The sequence below is a fragment of the Diachasmimorpha longicaudata genome, chromosome 1 (genome assembly GCF_034640455.1).
Source record: "Diachasmimorpha longicaudata isolate KC_UGA_2023 chromosome 1, iyDiaLong2, whole genome shotgun sequence".
NCBI lineage: Eukaryota > Metazoa > Arthropoda > Insecta > Hymenoptera > Braconidae > Diachasmimorpha > Diachasmimorpha longicaudata.
The window spans coordinates 14,081,474-14,098,192 of NC_087225.1; the positions used below are offsets into that span (position 1 = coordinate 14,081,474).

General features: G+C 38.6%; 1 protein-coding gene across 13 annotated transcripts in view; it reads left to right on the forward strand.

Annotated features, from left to right (window-relative positions):
• LOC135164142 (sex determination protein fruitless) overlaps nt 1-16,719 on the forward strand; it is a 42,772-nt gene that overhangs the window by 11,526 nt on the left and 14,527 nt on the right. For 6 of the 13 annotated variants that reach the window (XM_064124251.1, XM_064124238.1, XM_064124280.1 and 3 more), the window contains one exon: nt 361-2,489. In XM_064124251.1, coding sequence (XP_063980321.1) covers nt 361-1,047 — 687 coding nt within the window. In that variant the 3' untranslated portion in view covers nt 1,048-2,489. Of the gene's footprint in view, nt 1-360; nt 2,492-2,514; nt 2,630-5,081; nt 6,466-9,268; nt 9,450-13,074; nt 15,951-16,719 lie in introns of those variants that run through there. The other 7 variants (XM_064124324.1, XM_064124247.1, XM_064124295.1 and 4 more) reach the window with 5 other exon arrangements.

Genomic DNA, 16,719 nt, shown 5'->3' on the forward strand with positions numbered 1-16,719 from the left:
GACCAGTTTTTTTCCCCCCTTTGTTTTTTTTTCCCTAAACATTCTGGCTAGGTAGGTGTACGAAACTGCGCCACTATCATTTTTCCCATCGTCTCCAGTTTCAAAGAGAAAAAAAAATTATTTTCCCCATTCGATCGCTCATTAAACCACTCCCACCGTTCGGGGTGTGAACGATGTCCAACGATATACTGAGTCGAAACATTGAAAGGAAGGGATTGTTAGTTACGTCAAAAGAGAAAAAAAAAGAATCGAGAAAAGTAAACTAGACTTTTCAATAAAAAAAAAAAGAAGCGGAAAAAAGAAAGAAACAATTGAGAATGTGTTGAATTAAACACACATCCTTTCCTTCTCTGTTGACAGACTAGTGTGGAGTGGGATGTTCAGAGAGATGGGAAGAATGATGAAACAATGGATGTACAGAGCTTAGTGAGACAACCCGAACGTCCAGCAGGCGCGGCTTCTTTTCAAAAGTGTCGCGCGAGTACAATGATGGCTGGAGGCTCAATGTCACTCGATATGTCACTGGAGTACTACAAGCATATAAGGCCCATTAAAAACACCCAAGTCCCACAATTAGATCGCAATGCGTACGAAAGAGCTCTTATAGCAACTGATACCGTTCCCTATAGGAGACTAAATGATAAAATTAATTCTAACGATCATCAGGATGAGAGTAGCACTGGTGGCTCAAAGCCAGTGGCAACTAATGCATTTAGACAGGGAATATCAGTCATACAATCGACATTATGTGGCAATACACAACGGGCAATGCCATTGGGTAGGAAGGCAGGGAGATTCAAGCCATCGTGGCTTGATATTTATCCGTGGCTCCAGTATGACGAGCAATCAAATTTAATGTTCTGCAAATACTGCAGAAAGTGGAGTGCGACAGTGCCAGAGATACGCACATCGTTTGCCGCTGGCAATGGAAATTTTCGTCTCGAGATTGTTAATCATCATGATAAATGCAAGGCCCATAATATATGTGTTTCCAAAGAGGGCGAGACTAAGGGCTGTGATGACAACGTTGATTATGGTCAATCCTAAAGGCGTGTTAGCACTGGGAGAACATGAACTAGCTTCAGAAATATCGTTTTTGTGCGACAAAAATCAATTGACAATGGTTTTTAGACGAGAAATTCATGCCATTGGGGTTAATAGCGACGATAAATAATATCAATAATTTTCGGTGATCAGATGAGATGGGGGGATTTCCCTTGAGCTTATTACGATCAAATGCTAGGGATGGCTGTATGTCACAGATGTTCGGAGAGTTTTCTTTGTGCGTCTTTCACATTCCGAGTCATTTTCTCATCTCGTGATGCGAAAAGAAACGGTTTCTTTCCGCCAGAAATTCTCACTTTATCGTAAAATGTTCATGTTCAAGTCATGAAAAGTTGAATGAATTCAATGAGAGATTATGTATTCTGGCTGAAAGATTAGTTTCGTGATATTAGATCGGTTTTTCTCTCTCTGTGCGTTTTGATGGACCTGCTTCTAAGCTTTGACGCTTGTAACGTCACAGGGAAAGGGCCGGAACCCATCTTCCTCTCCCTCGTGTCCCTCCATCTTACCCTCGCGTCTATTTACCTCCATCGTTCCACGTTTCCTTGTATATAAATCGTCTAGTTTGTGGCTCTCGTCTCCTTTGATGACAATGGAGAGCCGAGAAGTTCATTATTGTGATAAACTCATGTTGCAACAGTGCCACGATACTTTTTATTTTATTTGTTGTTCATTCTGCATTTATTTTATTTGTACAATAATGACTGAGACTTCGGTTCGACTTTTTTTCTCAAGTACAGCTGATTGAATTGTAGATGAAAAATTCGTCGTACACTCCATGTCTCAGGTAATTTGTGTTCAATACGTGCGCAATCAAGTACTGTATGTGCCTTAATTTTCGCCATGCAAATGATGTATCTTGAATTTCCATTCGAGATGACTTTTTCATTTTTAGATATACGGCTGTATGGGGAAGTGCGAATAGTTCAATTTTAAGGGTGCTAGGGACAGTATTGAATTAGGAAAATGAGGGGTCCAAGGGTTGCTCAGCAGATGCATATAAATATATATATATATGTATATATTTCCCAATCCCCGGGCATGGATAAAGGACAAGACTTCGAAGTATTTATTTCGGTGCTGATTGTCCAATCAGCTGTCCCTGTGTTGAATTCCAACACGTCAATTGCATTAACTTTTAACCTTGCATTGGAAAATGAAAATCCAATACCTTTGTCCGTCGGCATGTAAGAGTTACCGTATTTAAATGCTAAGAAAACGATTATTTTCATTTTTACAAAGGAATGGTAGTTTTGCATGTTTAACCATTTTCTATCATCGACACTATCCTGCGAAGGATATGTGATAAATCAGTCGATTGTAACAACATAATGACAATAAATCGTTGATACTTATGAATCGCCGTGTTTATTTTTCTCTCTCTCTCTCTGGTGATAATTAATGTCGATCGATTGCTCACCTATGATTTATTTTTTTTTCCCCTCACAGGTTCCACCGGTTGGCATGGTGCTGGAAGACCGGGGATCGGTGGCGCTCGACAGTGTACAAGGATTAGATTCGTCTGACAACGCCCATCCACCTGAAATGCTCGACGGACTTGATGGTAAGACTTTGAATACTTTTCTCCTACTCTCGCATTTTTTTTTTATCCATTCCCATTTGGAAAACCTTCAAGTTATACCGAGGAGCTCAAGTGCATTTACCGGCAAACTATTACAACCACTGAATGGCCCGCAGAAAATAACACCGGAGAAAACAAAATGGACAATTTATTGCCCGCAATTAACTATCCCCTTAGTTGTTACTTAAGATCTAACGGTCATTCTCATAATTTAATTGAAATTGTGAGTTGGAGGTTAAGTGCGCCATTGGGTACCTCGGTAAAATTGAGGGAAATATTGTGCATGCACGTTTGGAATGACTCCTTGGAAACTGGCGTTTTACGGGCTAGTCTGTACGAGATGAGCATATATCCCCCCCCCTTACCCCCTTTAAATCCCTTCACCCTAATGCAACAATTTTCCGGAGCGTATAAGCGAGTGTAAATTATTACGGAGAGAGAATTTACCGAGTACTTCCCACCTTTTCTCTGTACATATGTATCATAATATCTATGTGTATTCATACGCATATACGTATTACTCTTGAAGATTTATACTGCCGAGCAATGAGATGTTAGGTATTGGTCTTTGCGGTCATCAGAAACTTCCAAGGATTAGGATAAAGGGAAGGATAGGTGCAAGGACAAAACTCAGCGATGAAATTAATTCATTGCAGAGTATTTTAGCCCGCGGAGGAGGGGGGAGGGAGGGAGGATCGTCAAGGCATACGAAACGAGTTAACGATTAAAATTACTTAGATGACGAGCATTGGTACGATTCCATTATGGCTTAAATACTTCATCGTAATGTACCAAGTACTTTCCACTTATTTTCAGTGCATACGCATCATAATCCATTTGTATTCACACACATCACCTTGAACGATGTATACTGTCAAGCAATGATGTGTTAAATATTTGCCTTTGCGGTCATCAGAAGCCTCGAGGAGTTATGATGAAGAAAATGATCGAAGAGTAGCGAAACGTCAACGATACAAATCAGTAGAAATAATATTACTCTATGATAAATGAGAGGGTAATATGAGACGAGTATTACAACAATGGCAACGGGACTTGTTACACTTCGGAATAATCCTTCGATTCTACCAATGGCCGCAAAGGCCAATATCTAACATCCCATTCGAGAGTTGCTAAAAACCTATAATTAAGACAATCAAGCCATGAAAACGAAAAGCGTTTATCCACGGCGCCTTTTACTGTTGTGGTGGTGGTGGTGGTGTCGTGCATATATCCCTTGAATGTTGTAACAATTCCGAACTATAAACAACTGGTCTCGCCCAGTCTCACATATCTTGACATTAAGTTATGTAAAATATCTTGATTAAACACATTGCCGAGGGATTAAGCTCATCTAACAATTGTTGAGTGTGAGTGCGAAAGTGTGATGTTTCCTTGTTAGTTTAGTTTGGTGAGGCTCGGACTAGATAATTGTCTGATAATTTTTGGTGCGTTGGGCTTGAATGTGTGACACATAATTCTACCAAGTGATTAGTCATTCTCTTTCTCTCTACTTATCGCCTCATTTAATTGAGGGCCCCTTACTTATTTCACACGTTTTATTGTTTTACTGTAAGTCGTAAAAACGGGCTAACGGGTTTTTTAATTACACCGTGCAAATATCAATTATGTATTTACAATACATGATTAATTTGGCGTATTATCCTGTGCATGGCCTCCGCATTCTCGCTCCTTTCAATTTCCACCTTTTATTTTTAAATGGAAAATCAATTTCGTGTTTAAGTCGTTTCAATCCAGTTGATAGTGTCATCGTCGCGTTTTGTGCAAATCACAGCTACGTCGTCGGTGCTGTTAGAGTTCCCAGGCTTGAGCCGCGGGTGAATAAGAATGTTGAAGAGATCTCGACGGCAAATATAGAAGAGTCAATCCCTCGACACCGAAAATTGTCTCTTCAACGAGCTATTGAGTTCATTCTGCGGATGTTCATCCTTCTCCTAAGCTAGCTCTGTGATTTCATTTGTTTGAATTGTGATTTTTTTCTATTTATTTATTATCTTGTATGAATTGGTATCTTTCTCTCTCTCTCTCGCTCTCTCTCTCTTTCATTTTCATACATATTTTATCGCAAGAATCTGAAGTGAAAACATGAACTTGTAGATGTATGACGTAGTTTTTAAAGCGTTCGAAGGAGATATGGCGGTTTGAGTTTCCTCGATGCTAGCGAACGAAAAGAGTGATTAAGTAGGAATTTTCAAAAAAAAAACTACCTTCGCACTGTGCTGCATACTGAATTACTTTCTTCATCTATTTATGTTCCTGTTTTATTATTTATCTATCTTGGCAACAAACAAAAAGTAGAAGAGTGCAAACAGTAGATGACTTTTGGGAGTGTGCAACAAAAAGCATTTCGCAAAAAATTATGGAAAACAAATTGAAATTTGATAACTGAAACAAATGGGACTATTGCAAATTCCAGGAACAATGGCAACGAAAATTGAGAAGGATATTGACTATGAAAATCAGAATAAATTAGACGGACAACTTGCTGCAGTGGGTTGTAGGCTATGCGGTAAGACCGTTGCCAATATTAAAAAACACATGAAATCACATTTTCCTGATAAGTATCAGTGTCAGATATGCATGATATCATTGACAAGGTCCGACAATCTCAAAAGGCATATCAAACTCAAGCACGGAATACGAGAGGGATCAATGATATTACCGTTTATGCGTATGGAGACTAAACACTTCCTTGCAAAATCGGAGGAGTCGTATCTCACTTAGCTTTGCTAGTAAAAAATAAAAAAGTAATAATGTGCTTACTAATGCACCAAATCAGTGGAATAAGCAAAATAATAATCTCGATCGGAGATAATTCGACTGATTCAACAAATACCAGTGACTGCAATGACTATGAGTAACAAATTAGAAATATCTCCGATCAAAATTTGGTATCAAAATCTACCTCTTAATTATGTTAATCACCTAGAATCTATTTTCTCTTATAATTAGTGCCATTTACAGTTAACATCATTCCTTAAATCGAGTGTTTAATTTAATTTATTTATTTATTTATACAATTCATAATATTTGATAGATCATCCCCTAGATTTTAATGTAAATCAGCCCTTTCTCTGTCTCTCCCTTAAACAATATCTTTGAAATATGCCCCACACGAGTGTGTGAAATACCAAAAAGGCGGTAACACACAACGTTGGGTAAAATTCACCCCCAATGCACCCAGGTAGAAAACCCCGAAAATTTCTCACCCCTCTATTTCATCCAAATATCAGTCTCTCATCATCCCTCATCTACTCAACTTTTCCCAGAGTTGAATGAGTGGAAGATGCGACAAGCATTCGACGAAAGCTCTTCAACCAAACTCACAGCGTAAACCCATAAAATATATACGGATGTGATGCAAGTTTCTTCTTCGTACGTCTCTCTCCATCCGTTTCATCTTGTTTAAATCGTATTCGTATTCTGTTACTCTATTACTCTATCTTGCTCACACCAGCACTTACCGCTGGCATCAGGAAACCGTTGTATCGGTTTTTGCTGACTTGCCTCTTCACTCATCTCTAAATTCTCTTCTCTCCTTCTCTCTTCTCCCCCTCAAACCCCCAACCCATCCCCTCTCAAAGTCCCTGAGAAACTCTTGAGTTTCGTTTCACCACAGCTTATCGTATATTTCCGCAATAATATTGTCAACATTTCCCAGGAAAACGCCTTCGTTATACGAAACGCTTTAATATTCACCGCAAATTCCTTATTATTCCACTCGAGCGATTGAAATATTCTCATTCAGATTCGTTTAAAGTGTGGAAAAAAAACGGGGAAACAGGGGTGGGAAGTGATGAGAGAACATTGCACAATGGTGAGAGAGGGGGGGAGAAGGAGAAGAGAAAAGCTGTTGAGCGTAGTTTCTTCTTCGAGGATTGAAAGTATTCAAGTGGTACAATCGCCAATTGGCGTGACCGTGCATCTTTATTGAGTATTTTCACCGGAAAGAATATTCCATAGATATCCAATTCTCCACTTACCCATTGAGCAGAGAAAGTGGCAACTTGAAAATTTAAAAAAAATAACTAAGAATAATATATTTTTTAAATGCAGTATTATATTTTACCTAAAAATATATTGATATTTATATCGCGATTTAATACGCCCGATAGGTTGTGAATCAACGAATTCGTTTGTGATTTAACAAATGACAAGTGAAAACTAATACATTCAAAAAATAATCGGAAAGACTGAAATAATAAAGAAAAAATGAGAAATGCAAAAGATTTTCGGGTCAATGAGGCTCGAAGATAGTCATGAGAAACTAGTCCCCCGAAGGCCACAGGTTACAATGTAAATCCAGGTTCTTCTTCTCGTTTGGTGCCTTGTTCATATTTACACAGAGAGCCTTTGAAATATTCCTCAACAATTGTTTAATTATCCTCGTACAAATAGTGGAAAAAAAATGACATCACGTGGGCCTTAACCTGTGCATTTTTGTTAACCAGAGACTTAAAGTACTAGCGACAGGACGTTAAAGCTAGAAATCCTCCATTTTCTGAGCATTATGTGTATCCTTAATCCATTATCTCATCCTCCAACGACTCACTGTGTCATCCTCCAGGCTCATCTTCATAACAAATCCACCTCTCACGTTCCTCAGATAAATAACGAAGAATAAGAGAAAAACTCGTTATCCTCTGTAAATTCGTAAAAATTCTGATATCCAATTTATATTTTTCCGTAGCGCTACTGGCTTCGTTATTATCGCGATTGATTATTTCCATCATTAATAAGTTACTTTATAATTGACAACGATGATAACGATGATAATGGTATGTGTAAAGTGCCGCGTGCCTCAGGCCCTGGTAATTCCACAATTCATTTGACATGATTCCCTGAAAACCACAATTCATTTTTTTCCTCTGGAATAATACCAGACGAGGCATTCGGTGCTGACGAATACGACAATGAATGTACTAGCGTATTAAGAACGTAAATGGCAACCAAGAGGAGTGAGTCCCGAGGTAGTTTTCATTTCTCTGCAATATCTGTATTTATCAACGTGAAATAATTCACAATGACAATTCTCCCCCGCATCCCCTTCGTCAACCGGTGCTCGATCAAAGACAAAGATACATTTACGAGAGAAGGCAGGAATAATGGCACAGATACTCGTGAGTAAGGAATACTAGAGTGACAGAGAAGACGTGATAGTTATAGTAACAAACCGCAGTTGAATACAAAGCATAACGCATTCTACAATCATTTGGTTATTATCTAATATTCAAAGTATTATTTTCCCGAGGCCAAAGACACCATTTCTCCATTTATACTCAGGTATGTCCTCTCGTATACATCTCGAGACCGTTAAATAAGCTGCTTAGCAACATCTAATCTCACCCTTATTACAGTTGCCTCAGTTCTCTCGATAAGAGGATCAACGCTTCGCGACAAAATCCCGCAAAGAGTATTCCCACACTACCTGAGATGTATCAACTGCTATGGTTTACTAGTTGGCTTCACTGTCCCTCTCGCATACCCCTCAGTTACTCCTGCCTTCTCTCCACATTTTCTCCTTTCGTTGCTATATATTTTTTTTTCTTTCCTTTTGTTCTCTCAGCTCCATCATCCGGCAACTACGTCGTGATGAATTTTCGATCGATAGTCGATCGGCTCGCAGTGTTTCGCTGAGCTGACAATAAGTAGCTTTTTCACTTGATGATTCTACTTGACAAAGCCCTCGGGCCTCATCCTCAATTCCTCAAACATGAGTTATAACTGTCGCCAAGAGCCGAAAGGCCCTAATCATCGATTAATCACTTAGTGCCATTTGACTAACATTTTTTTTGGTTTAAGAAATCCTTGAGATGCTAAATTATCCCGAGTGTGCGTGTATATTTATTTATTTATATTCTTTACTCCCTGTAACGATTCCTCACGACTTATGTAATAGTAGTGGATGGTTCAAGACAAATCCGATGGTTTAAAAAAGAAAAAAGAAACGCAAAAAGCGTTGAGGAAAACTGGAGCGTAAAATCAGTACGGCATTACATGTACGATTTTTTCATCCCTTCTGTTATAAATATGCACTCAGCTACTTAAGTGCCAACATGAGACCTAATTAACGCTCGCACATCAATTAGCTGCGTACTCCAGCTGGGAAAGTGGCTCGTTCCCAAAACGAAGGGAAAAATTCGAGAAACTTATCATCTCTTTCTCTCTCTTATTCCAACCCTCAAAAACATTTGGCCAACCCTTCTCCACATATATATATATATATATATATCTCATGGAGAAAAGCCCCTCGCCTCCTGCATCCACTCCAACCCTCCTCACATTTATATTCTCCCTCCCTTAGCTAATCTCACTGAGTCTCACAATGGTACATCAACCCGAGGGGCGATCGATATTGATGAGTGGTGAATGCATTTACCTAGGGCAAATGCCCCAATAGGGGCCAGCAAGAGGGGGAGGACGGGGAGGGGAGATAGAAGAAAAGGGAGAAAGAGAGTTCCCTGAATGGGAGAGGTGGGGTAAGCTTCTGGTAGATGCTCCCCTCACCGTAAACCATTATTTTCACTAACATTTTATTTCGTATGTTATTTTGCTCCATGCTGTTTCCATCTCGCTCTTTCGCTCCCTCTATCTCTGTTACAGTGTTGGCCACTGGTGTCTCACTGAAGACAGAGGGAGTCGACTCGCATGGTCAAAACGACTTGCCCCAGCTGTCCTGCTGGTTACCACCACCAACGGAATCATCGGCATCGTCACCCATGCAACCCCAACGTCCTAGGGTAGCAAGGGGGTCGTTCACTAACACTAGGGCTGTGTCCCATAGGTACGACATGTTTGTGCCATTGGTACACGATGGCAGTTGTCACAAAAAGCTTTACAGCTGTCTTCATTGTAGAAAATCGGTCACTAACCGATGGCATCACGTACGCTCCCATCGTTCACAAAATTGTCACTGTCCTTACTGCAATAATGTATTTACAAGGAGTGATAATCTCAAGGCGCACATCAAGGCTAAGCACAAAAAGTGAAATCACTTATGTCCTTTATCTCGGAATTTTTCATGAAAAAAAACAACAAAGATTGATAAATCCGAGGGAGGTACATTGAGATCCTTGTGAGAGAGATGCTTTTTTTTCTCGCTCTCTCGTCACAAAATATCCCCCCGGAACATCTGCTCGACCTCGGCAGCCCCTCAGAGGGTGTCTCTTTCACTCTGGAATAAGGGTGAGGGGGACAAAGGGCAAGAGAAAGAGAGGGTGACGCTGGAGGAGGTACACAGGGGGATCAAACGCGTGCATGCCTGTAACCCAAAGGATTACGTCAGTTTTCACATGAAAACGCTTACTACAGTCTTTGTGCTGTTTACTCCCACAGTTCAATACTCAACACGTGCTGTAGAGTCTACATACACTGTACAATTTTTCAAACTCCTTGGTATGTACGTAAGCGTTAACCGTTTGAGCGGATAAAACGTCGTTTCAAGATTGTTACACGCTCGATTGAGCCCTATCCCGTCTACCTCCCACCCAGAGTTACTCAAAAAAAAAAATATCAGCTCGTTGAAGAAGGGCAGATTCCTCTTGTCGTCGGAATATTTTTCAGCGATTTGTTTAGATAATTGAATAAAATTTGGGTCGAGTCTTCTTGTTCTTCCTGGAGGTGGGTGGGTTACCGAGTTGGTATTTATCCACTCTCGTGCCAAACTCCATCCCTCTCGTCCTTCTACTGCACCACTAGACGGAAGTTACTCGTCAACTTGAGGCTCAATCTACCCTTGAAGAGACTCAAAAACCGTTCTCGAAATTGTACTCTTCTCTTTCTCATTCATTACTCGTCGTCCAGAGAGTTTTCAGCCTGTTTACCACCAAGCTGTAGCAAAACTGGTTGACTTATTCTGTTTTTTATGAGATGAAAATTGTTGATTCCACGACTCTTCGGGGGGGAATATTTCGAGAGAATGAATAGCTGAATAACGAATGATCGCACCTTTTGAAAATCAATCCCAAATTGACAACTTTTATCCCAACTTCATCATTGAGTATTTAACAAACCTGTGCAAACCCGGTTAAATCGATCCCTCGACCCTCTATAACGGTTAATTCCACTCGAGCGATCAAAATTCTTCGCTGAACCACATAATAAATCGCCAGATAAAACATCCACCGAGTAAATGCCCCTGAACCACCCGTTGACATCGATCCCAGGGTGATAATGTGCCAATGCGCTCGGGGCCAACTTCTCGTCAAGCCCAACATGTCCAGAGAGTAATTTCATAGCGCGTGAAACCTTCACTAGTGGACAAGACCCTCCAATGACACATCATTCGAGCCCGCCCTTCCATCCCACTCCCTCGATATGTTAATTATCGATCATCCTCAGTGCCCCGAGATCCACTTCATGATCAACTCTCCCACATACCCGAGGCCTGCGTTACTATCAAGATTAATATAGGGGCATCAGTCATTGCACCTTCGAAACCCGAGTGAGGAAGGGAAATGAGCCTTGAGCAAAGAACCATCCACTGCCTATTATCAGTGCCATAATATCTTAATGAATTCCTTAACTTTTCAATTACCCAATTGAGTACCTTAAATGCTACTTCAGTGAGGGCCTAATTGATTCTGACTAACATTCACTATTGGTGAAGATGAGCGTTAACATGTGTGTTAAACTATTAATAAACTAATTAGATATTAATTGAAAGGAATTAATGGTAGTGATATACATAATTTAAAGGAGAAGTGAATACTAGGTATAAGCGTAAATATGTAATATTTTTGTATTTGAATCATATTTTTTTCATTTGTGGATAAATAAAACAACGATTTACAATCAGAGATGTGCTTGTATAAAGTGGCTAAATTGGGCTGTGTGAATGTGTGTACATGGTTCCAGGACTATTTTTATTGCTTATTCTTTTCATTTTGTTTTGTTACTCTCAATTGTGGTTATTGTCTCATCGAATATGTACAGTGAACGCGGTGAAATATGAACATTTATGGGTTATTTCAATCGTGTTCACGGTATTTTTTTTCATTAATCAATTGCGTCATTCAGGATTTCTTCGGTTCTTGTACTCTTCTTCTCTCTCATGTTTCATTCGTTTATCTCATATCCCGTATCCTAAACGAGAATTTTCCATCTCTCGCTGTTACATAATAACCGACACGCAACTTATACCTCAACACCAATAACTTAACAGTGATAATTCACGTTTTTAATGATCAATGCCCGACTCATAGGCACGACTGTCCCTAAATCTAACAAAGAAATTAATTGTTTTTCCAAAGCGGCAGGCATACTCTATATGTAGAGAAATGATGTTCGACGTCAGCCATTTTGTTGAGTGCTCAGGATTTCAGTGGAGAATATCCTGCGAATGATAAATTCTGGCCTTTTTCCACAATCACGTTGGATGAAAACACGTTATCAGAATCAATAAAGCAAACATCGACCTTAAACAGAAATAAAATCGTCAGATGAAAGTCGTAAAGCAAACGCAATGGTCTGAGCAACTTGACAATTTGGCACGACGCCGGATATCGCCGAGTGTACAGAATATCCTGGGTTTCGGAAGCCATGGGTGGGAAAAAAAAATAATAAATCTTGTACAAATAAAAATGGGTGAAGTTGGAGAGTAAAATTTTTTTTATCAAATAAGGGCACCCGGAATTCTTGGCTTTTTCACATATACACAAACACACACAATCGCTGCTGTACAAAATCCGCACACAGACATGCTACACCGGTGCAAGGAATGCGATAGAGCTGGAACCTTAAGGATATCCAAGTTACAGTTTACAGTTGTTCATTTTTTTCAGCAACTTTTTTAGTTTTTCGGAATTATAGACATTCAGGCCTTTTGCATTCGTCGAATTGCCCTATTAAATGTGAGAGTCCACATCTCCACAAGAAAAAACATGAAGGAAAAAATTCAAAATCTCATTTAAATGATCCATTAAGCATACAAAAATATTATTATGAAAATACACATCTCTGAAATTTTTAATGAATCCCTCATAATTACATCTACAATATTTTTTTTAATAAAAGAGAAGTAAGACATTTTTTGTGGCTGAATATCTGAATTGCAAAAGCCCCGGTCAATTCGCCAACCAAATTTGGCTGAAAATCTCTGAAAGCGATTGGATCCAGAGAAAAACTTGGAGATCCTCAAGAAGGCTCTCAGTACCGTCTCTAACGCGAAGTTGAAATGAATAACCCAAACCGGTAGTGGAGTGGGAGACCCGAGGACGAGGCGAGGCGAGGCGAAAACCAATGGTTGAAGACAATCAAAGCGATTATGAAGAATGTAACTGAAAAATTTGAAAAAAAAGAAAAAATTAGAGCATCCGGGGCCCGCGGAGTTGCAACCGCCCCCGGGCCTCCCTTAACTAGGGCTCTCGGGCATCAGCAGATTAGTGACTTGTCTTGTGTTGATGTTGCAGGTTCAAAAGCCTGGCACATGCGGCTGACCTTTGACCGGGTGCCAGGCGGCTGCAACCTTCACAGGTGCAAGCTGTGCGGCAAGGTCGTGACGCACATCAGGAACCACTACCACGTCCACTTCCCCGGCAGGTTTGAGTGTCCTCTCTGTCACGCCACGTACACTCGTAGTGACAATCTGCGCACGCACTTTAAATTCAAACATCCCGAGTCAAGGAAAATTGATTTAAATGATTTTGTTGCAAACTCATTGGCATTATCCGCTGCAAATAATGATACAATGAATACCCTATCATAAGGCGAATTATCGTGCGTGCGCGGTGCGCGCGTACGACAATGCGACGACAACTACTACGTTCAACGATTACAACATACGTCGCGAACAAACGTGCCGTCACTCATACGTGAGATAGAACATTATCATCGCAAGTTCTTACTCATGCCTGAGAGTACACCACGTTTTTTAATGTTCAATCACTTTTTCTCCGAACACCAAATCTTGTAGGTTCTACGCTTAACCATTTTAAGAAGGAATATGAGAAAAATGAAGACATTATTGATGAAAATACTAGTGATTTTTAAGGACGAGAGGAAAGAAAAAAATTATAATTATAACTATGAATTATTGATTAACTGATGATTATTTTCAATTTCTTTTTTTATGTAAGAAGGATTTGACAGTGAGGGTGCGAGTGAAAAATCTTATAACAAACCAACACAATTATACAGCATTGATAATTATATTATTAAACATTTTATGGTGAGCGACAGAATCAACGCGAACACATCGAACAGCAACACCTACAGTCAACAGATTATAAATGAATAATGATAGATACATTAAAATGAAAGAAAGAAAAACCAACACAGAACATCTCGAAGTGTCCTATTTTCGGATTTTTATGGGTGCAGCTTTATTTTTCACTATTAAAAAAAATATAGAAATGAAGGGATAACAGAAAGAATTATATTATATATTAAGGATGAGTCGTTGGATAATGAGGGCATCGCGTGCAATTTTGGAGGCGTACGACAATGCCACAACAAACACGACGATAGGAATCTTATTTAAGTTTTAAATAAAAAGAGAGAAAATAATTAAAAAAAAAATAATAATAAAATAAAACTCATGCGAAACACAAATGGGAGCAAATGTGGTGCCAATTCCTCCCGTAGATATCTGCCGAAATATGGCGTATTCGGCAGAGGCTGGCAGCCGATTAAAATACTATTATAAATACCCTCGTTAAATCATTAACAATAATTAATTAATGCTAAAGGAAATAAAAGTGAATTAATGCCGAAGTCGATTGCGCAGGGTGAGTCGTAATAGTTGTTGAAAGTTTTATAGTTGGACTTCATATTAGATTGTAAATTGTAACTAATCGTTTTATCGGAGTGATAATGAGGGGGAGGGTATGGGCGGGGGGGTTTAATAGTAATTTAATTCTCTTAACTAGTAGTGGAAAGAAAAAAAAATTCAGCTCAAGAGTTGTTGCACGCACACTCGCATGTATCTTAACCGAAGATATTGTGACTTTACCTACAAAAAACAATTGACGTGACAGGTTGGACACACACGACGAGAATAAAAAATTGCAACTTAAATAATTGAACACACTTGCACGATCGGATTACAACGAAGAAGTATAATTTCTGTCCTATGCATCCTATTAATCGAGATAAATCAGTGGTGATAGACTGTAATAATAGGTGATTCATTCATTACTTAATGGAAAAAAAAGACAAAGTTTTGCAGTTCTAATATGAATGTTTGACTATAATACCCTATTTGTTAACACCTGGAATAAAATTCTATGATAAACATTGATAGGATAACTGCAGGCAAATGTTACAATGCAGCAAATGAATAACCAGTGGAAATAGCTGAAGACATTCCACGAATTCGGGACTTAAAATGCATAGGCAAGCAAAATAAGATTCTTCTTTTTCTTTTAATTTTATTGGATTTATAATTATATTTTATACTTTATGATAATCTATCCGTTATTATTCTACCATTGGTTACAGATATATAGTTTATTCGTTAAAGCAAATTCATTTTTGCATCAAAGGGATGATGGTACCAATGCCTCGTTGCACATTTGATTATTTCTTTATTTAATTGGTTAGGGTGCAATACCGTTTTCAATATTTTTTTTTTCATTAATGAGAATTCATTATTTTTCTCTTGTTTGAAGCTAATATTACTATTTTATTTTGTTTTTAATTATATCCGAGTGGCTATGCGCCAATAACGACCTACAGAAATATATTAATATATTGATGAAAAAGTTTATTAATTTAACAATTCTCTTAAAAGCATTGAAACTAATGAATGGATACGTGATAAAAAAAAAACAGGTGAAATAACTAGAAGTTGTGAGGATAAAAACACAAGTGAGCAGGCTGGTATATAAATAATAATTAATAATGATTGAGTCCACTAGTAAAAAAAACTATTCTTATGAGCCAAACCGCTGAATCATTGTGATCATTATGATATTACCGTCGATCTATCTCTCTCTTTTCTTTTTTTGTTATTGGGATGATTTTTAAAACTACATGTTAAAATACAGGAAAAAAACATATATAGTTACTGTATATGAATTCATGGGGGCACTTTGCATGGTTTAAGGCTTAAAGAGGAAAAAAAACAATTTAAAAAAACACAAAAATAATAAACACAATACCTTTAATTTAATATATAACCCAGAATATTAATATATTACACAGATTAATGATGAATAATATATTGGATAATTTATTATATTTTGTTTGTTTTTCCGTTTTATGATTTTATATTGTGTATACAATTTATGTTGGTTACTGTTTCAAAGTGGCGTCTGAGACATTACAAGATTGTGGAGACACAGAACAGCTTTATTATTTATTTGCAAATGAAGGAGTATTTTTTTCCATTTAACAGCATCAGTAGGCCTCACTCCCCTATGCTGCCCTCTTCATTTGCTGCGAAGCCTGAAGAGCGGCGGGTCTTCTCCCTGTTGCTTGTGAATTCCGTAACTTCTGTATTTTTTTATGTGGATATGTCTGGGGTTTCAAGACGGGGCGGTCGGGAAAAAAATGTTTAACCATCTATGGAAATTCTATAAAATTGTAGGTCTTTTGAGGAAACGCGAGACGTGCCTTGAAATTTCGGAGAATTGGAAAAATCTTAAATGAATCTCGGAGGAATATAAAAAGTTTGTTAAAACAATTGAGAAGGCAAGAATTTTATGGAAACATCCGAAAAATGTCTGGAATGCCTGAGAAATAAGAGATCGCGGACGTATCCACGTACAATTGTAACTCTGTCAAACATACAGCCGCCTCCAACGTTTTTTTTATAATTCTAAATGTTTAATATGTCTCGGTTTGGTTCTTTCCAAGCAGTGTCAATCCCTCTTACAAATCTCTCTACAATGCAATCGAATTATTGTTGGAAATAGAAGTCAAGTCCCCGAATGTTGAGCAGTGAAAAGCGATAGCCAATTATTTGCGTTTATATTGCCTCCTTCCCCTCTCTCCATATCCCCCTCACTCTCCCTCGACAGTTTAAAATGCCACTGGAATTGCCCGTTTTCACAAATCACATTCGTCGTTTGAAACCACCGATACGACCACAGCACTCTATATCACAAAGACCA